The sequence below is a fragment of the Bidens hawaiensis genome, unplaced genomic scaffold, assembly GCF_021521415.1.
Source record: "Bidens hawaiensis isolate Kalapana, Puna unplaced genomic scaffold, B.hawaiensis_p1.1 tig00083374_1, whole genome shotgun sequence".
NCBI classification, from domain to species: domain Eukaryota; kingdom Viridiplantae; phylum Streptophyta; class Magnoliopsida; order Asterales; family Asteraceae; genus Bidens; species Bidens hawaiensis.
In genome coordinates this window covers 13,341-18,643 of record NW_027506776.1, presented here as the reverse complement: position 1 = coordinate 18,643, position 5,303 = coordinate 13,341, and the positions used below count along the sequence as shown (strand labels likewise).

General features: G+C 33.7%; 1 protein-coding gene across 1 annotated transcript; it reads left to right on the top strand.

Annotated features, from left to right (window-relative positions):
- Window positions 1-252: 252 nt before the first annotated feature.
- Window positions 253-4,760, top strand: LOC143618518 (shaggy-related protein kinase epsilon-like). The gene is made up of 13 exons (XM_077090709.1): window positions 253-369; window positions 1,409-1,660; window positions 1,730-1,822; window positions 1,903-1,962; window positions 2,063-2,335; window positions 2,416-2,490; window positions 2,583-2,639; window positions 2,709-2,849; window positions 3,558-3,608; window positions 3,693-3,788; window positions 3,896-3,979; window positions 4,110-4,212; window positions 4,394-4,760. Exons 1-13 carry the CDS (start codon window positions 307-309, stop codon window positions 4,453-4,455), a joined length of 1,410 nt encoding a protein of 469 aa, XP_076946824.1. The 5' UTR covers window positions 253-306; the 3' UTR covers window positions 4,456-4,760.
- The last annotated feature ends 543 nt before the right edge of the window (window positions 4,761-5,303 follow it).

Below are 5,303 nucleotides of genomic sequence, written 5' to 3'. Positions count from 1 at the left end.
AACGAAAATAAACAGAGGGCGGTGGGCCCCTGAAATACGAAGGGCATTACTTTGAAACCTGTTTCATAGCATCCAATGCTACCTTCACTCTCAGCCGTCAGATCATTATATCCAACGGTTGTAATCAAAGTTTGACTAGCGTACATAAAGAGGCAAACAATGAATGATTACCTTCTTCACACCTTTGACCAGAAACAGAAAGAGAGTCTTTGAGATCAAGTCTAGAGAGAGAAACCCTTAGATAGATTTAGAGAGAGAAAGTGAATTTAGTGTTTTGAACTAACTTATGTTATATGAAACATAATAATGAATGTGATGATGCGTCGGTTGAAGAGTATTGCTTCTGGAAGATCTTCTGTTTCAGATCCGGTGGGTGTTTTATTGATTTGGGTTGTGTTTCATTCATTAGTATATTTTATTTAAATGATAGTTGAAAGTTTTGAGTTAGTGTTAAGTTCATTAGTTTAGACTTTAGAGGATTTGTGTTTATTCATGTGATTTATGATGCATTAACTGAACGCTTTTACTCCTTTTTTTTTTTTAAATTCATATTTTGAGCTATGGTTTTTGAGGGGTTTTGATCTCAACCCATTTTAACCTATTATACATTTTACTTAAACCGATTATTATATTTAAATGATAGAGTAGTTGAAAGTTTTGAGGCACTGTTAAGTTAATTAGTTTAGAGAATTTGTGTTTGTTCATGTGATTTATGATGCATTAACTTAACGCTTTTACTCTTTTTTTTTTTTAGATTCTCACCCATTATACATTTTACTTAAACCGGTAATAACCCTAATGGGTCACATTTGCCACCCCTAGTATCTACTGATTTGTATTGACGTCATGCTAGTATTGTTTGACTTGAGGAGTTATCGAAATGCAGATGTGCGTAATGCTGTATATGAACCGAACGTTAGGTTCATTTATGTTTGTTTGTTTGTGTTCGCTTGTTTAATAAATGAACGGACATGAACAAAGGCCAAGTTTGTTCAATTATGTTTGTGAACGTTCGATAGTGTGTTTGTTTACGTCCGTTTATGTTTTTTAATGGCTTTTGTTTATGTTTGTTCATTAAAGGTTTTGATATGTTTTAATGCCTTTTCAAATCTTATCATATAGATTTAACTATTTAATTAATATCAGTGTCATATGTAAAATTGACACTGACCATTTTCGGTTAGCCAAATCAACAAAACACTGTTTTTGTTCATTTGTGTTCGTTAAAACGTTTATGAACAAGTTCATTTTCTTAATGAACAAACATAAACAGCAGATTTCGTCCGATTAGTTTTTCGTGAACCGTTTGCCTGTCCGTTAGAAGCTTAACGGACGATCATGAACAAGGCCTTATTCAGCCCTAGATGTACGCGTGTTCGCGTTCTTATTATTTACTTTTATTTTGTAGGGTGGAGATTCCAGCATTAAGAGAGTAAAAGTTGAGCAAGAGGTTGAATCACATGTTAGTGGTGAACCAGAGCCACAATCAGTAGAGAAGAGTACCGAAACTGTAGAGTTGCATATGGAAGCTGCATCCACAGATATGGCTGCAAGCACATCCAACGCAACTTCCACATCTAAACCTGAAAAGGCTGATTATGATGAGCTTCCGAAAGAAATGAACGAAATGAAAATCAAGGAAGATAAATCTGAAGACAAGGTACATATTGAATTGAATGCTGTATAATTTTGAATATGTTTTTGATTAAAATTGTAAGTTGTAATATAGGAAGTTGAGGCTACCGTTGTCAATGGGAGCGGGACAGAAAAAGGCCAGATAATAGTGACTTCTGTTGGTGGTCGAAATGGACAACCAAAGCAGGTAATTATTCTAAGTTAATAGCAATTTTGTTGGATATGTTTAGTAAATGGATTTGCATCATTGAATCTATTTTGGTCTAGACTTTATCTTACATGGCGGAGCGTGTAGTTGGCACCGGTTCCTTCGGCGTAGTTTTTGAGGTACCAGGATATGATTTTAATTTTTTATTTTATTAATACGTACATCTGTGCTCAAAGATATTGGTAATGTTTTAGTGAATAAACCACTGTTCTTTTATAGGCTAAATGTCTTGAAACCGGTGAGTCTGTTGCTATAAAGAAAGTGCTACAGGATAAACGATACAAAAACAGAGAGCTTCAAATCATGCGTTTACTTGATCATCCAAACATTGTTCCCTTGAAAAACTGTTTCTATTCAACAACTGAAAAGAACGAAGTGTACCTAAACGTTGTGCTAGAATACATACCTGAAACAGTGTATCGCTTGTCGAGGCGTTACAATAGGATGACTCAGCACATACCTCTTTTATACGTACAGCTGTACACGTATCAGGTGAATCTTGTACTCATTGACATCTTCTACTTTTACTAATTTGCATCTTAATTGACTTAATTATATTCATCTTGGTTCAGATCTGTCGGGCACTTAACTACATTCACAATGTGATTGGTGTATGCCATCGTGATATAAAGCCACAAAATTTGTTGGTGAGATCTTTAATACGTAAATAACCCTGCTAATAACATTGCTTCTCATTTTTTGTAAAGTTTATACATTAAATTGGGATCTTGATTTGCAGGTTAATCCACACACTCATCAGCTGAAACTATGCGATTTTGGGAGTGCAAAGATGCTGGTAAGACACTCATTAATTTCTTTTGCCAATTAGTTGTCAAGTTTTGAGCTTTATTTGTTTTCATTATAGGTGCCTGGTGAACCGAATATTTCATATATTTGTTCAAGATATTATAGGGCTCCTGAATTGATATTTGGAGCAACAGAATACACCAATGCAATAGATATGTGGTCTGCTGGTTGTGTTTTGGCTGAGTTACTATTGGGACACGTATGTGACTATTTTATGTTTGTTTTCTTGTCTTTATGAGATTTCGTTTTAAGCCTATAGACGAACCGAGCGTTTAGTGAACTGTTGGGTAGGAAGTTCGTTTATTTAATAAATAAACGGACATGAAAAATTCTTTTGTTCATTTAGTAACACGAACACATGTCTTGCTTGTTCATTTATGTTTATTTGTTTGTGTTCGGTTGTTTACATATACTTCAATATTTTTTAAGCCCATTACAGTTTATTATAGTTTTATGAAATTAAAATATCGACAATTACAATTTAGTCTAGTCTTATTAAACTTTTAGGTCCAACATATAGATGTCTATTTGTCTATGTTAAGTGATGTTTGTTCGTTTGTGTTCTTTTACATTCCTGAACCGTCTGTACTATTAATGAACAGACATAAACGAACACGAACGCACTCAAGCATGGACATGAACAAGAAAATTCATTCATTTAATTGTTCATGTTCGATCATTTTTTCCGTGAAATTAAATGAACGAACATAAGCATGCCCCGTTCATGTTTGTTCAGTTCGTTTACAGGCCTATTTCATTTTGATTTGGTAAAGATTTATTTTCTTGACATGATTTTAGACACTCTGGTTATGGGCCGTTACATCTGTTTTTTGTTAAAAATGTTAGATTATAGCATAAATAAATAAATAAAGAATTTGCTGATTTATATGATTTGTAACATTTACAGCCTCTTTTTCCTGGTGAAAACGGTGTAGATCAGCTGGTGGAGATTATCAAGGTATGTTTATTTACAACTTTTGCTGCTGTAAAATCATATTTTGAATTTTTATTGACACTCTTTTTTTTATTTGTTCTAATTTAGATTCTGGGAACACCAACAAGAGAGGAAATCAAGTGCATGAATCCACATTACACGGAATTTAAGTTTCCACAAATCAAGGCTCATCCATGGCATAAGGTTAATTAACAATCAATTATTTTGTATTGGAATACATTTTTGTATGTGTGATTATTTAATATATTCATTCCAACATATAAATTTATATTTGCACATTCTTTTTTCAGATTTTTCAGAAGCGAATGCCACCCGAAGCGGTTGATCTTGTCTCACGTTTACTTCAATATTCACCAAAGCTGCGATGTAGTGCTGTAAGTGAACCTCATTACTTGTTTCTCATGTCGATAAATAAAAAATTATGATTTAGGGATTTTTTATACATCTTTAGCCTTTTATAATATGAAAATAAACCGGGATCTTGATGATTGTAATGTTTTTCAGTTGGAGGCGTGTGCCCATCCGTTCTTTGATGATTTAAGAGATCCAAACACAACTTTACCAAGCGGAAAACCCCTTCCTCCCCTATTTAACTTCACACCACAAGGTACAATAGTTATATTATTCTTCATCAGTAATTATAAAGAAATATGAAAAAAAATGTTAACATTTAGAAACCAGGTAGATTTTTTTTTATAAATAATTTATTTGTTGCGTACGATTGCAATAATATATTTTTTGATTAAATGAGGACGATTCTTAATAAACGATACTTAATGCTGGTACAGAGCTAGCTCATGCCTCTCCAGAATTGGTCCAACGTCTTGTACCCAAACACGCAGAAAAATGAATAATGTGAAGTGAAGGGTTATTATAAAAGCATGATCATACCAGACATCGATCACGTCGTATATTTGCTACCAGGCAAGAACTCCTTGCACCTTCTCCGTAAAAGGAGGCTTACAAATGGCGAAAAAGGTTTAAGTTATAGGGGTATAAGTATGTTCTTATTTAGATGATGTAGTTAAGTTTTTCATTTGTAAGCATCCGTCTAAATCTACTCGATCGATGGGATGCAATGTTTGCTAGATATGGGCTATACTTATAAGTTATGATGCGTACTCTTGTGCCCGGTTTTTTTTGCTATGAAATGAGTTGTGTCAATATATGGTACTTATGATTCAATGTGTGAAACAATTTTGGTCCATTTGGCATTTGCAATGACAAATATCAAGTCAAAGTATGTGACCATGTTATTAGAGATCCACAATTTTTAGTGGCGTAACCCTAACAAAGATATAGGGGTACGCACTTTCTAGCACGTGATCGGTGGAATACTGAGATATGCCCTTTCAAATGACGGATCGTATACTATTTACATTAGCTCTGTCATTTCAAATGACGGAACACCTTCAGAATTTCTAAGTCGTCTGATAAAAGCTGACAAGCTTTGGAAATTCTTAGGATCCGTCATTTGAAATGACAGACTACCTAGAAACACAAAATGCCATTTCTCTCAACTAGAAACCATTTGATCACTTGGTTTTTCTCCTGTTTTGAGAAAGGAGTTCCAGGTAAAACTTGTAATCAAAGTTTGATATCTTAAAACGGTTTTACATTGTTTGATTTGCTCGACTTATTTATAATAATAAATAAACAAATAATTACCATGGAAAAATTACCCCAATTCATAAACAT

Excerpts from the sequence above, each read along its gene's own strand:
- LOC143618518 (XM_077090709.1), top strand. The coding sequence starts at position 307 with ATGAATGTGATGATGCGTCGGTTGAAGAGTATTGCTTCTGGAAGATCT. Across the intron at positions 370-1,408 it reads GATCTTCTGTTTCAGATCCG|GGTGGAGATTCCAGCATTAA; the intron begins GTGGGTGTTTTA and ends TTTATTTTGTAG. Across the intron at positions 4,213-4,393 it reads ATTTAACTTCACACCACAAG|AGCTAGCTCATGCCTCTCCA; the intron begins GTACAATAGTTA and ends ATGCTGGTACAG.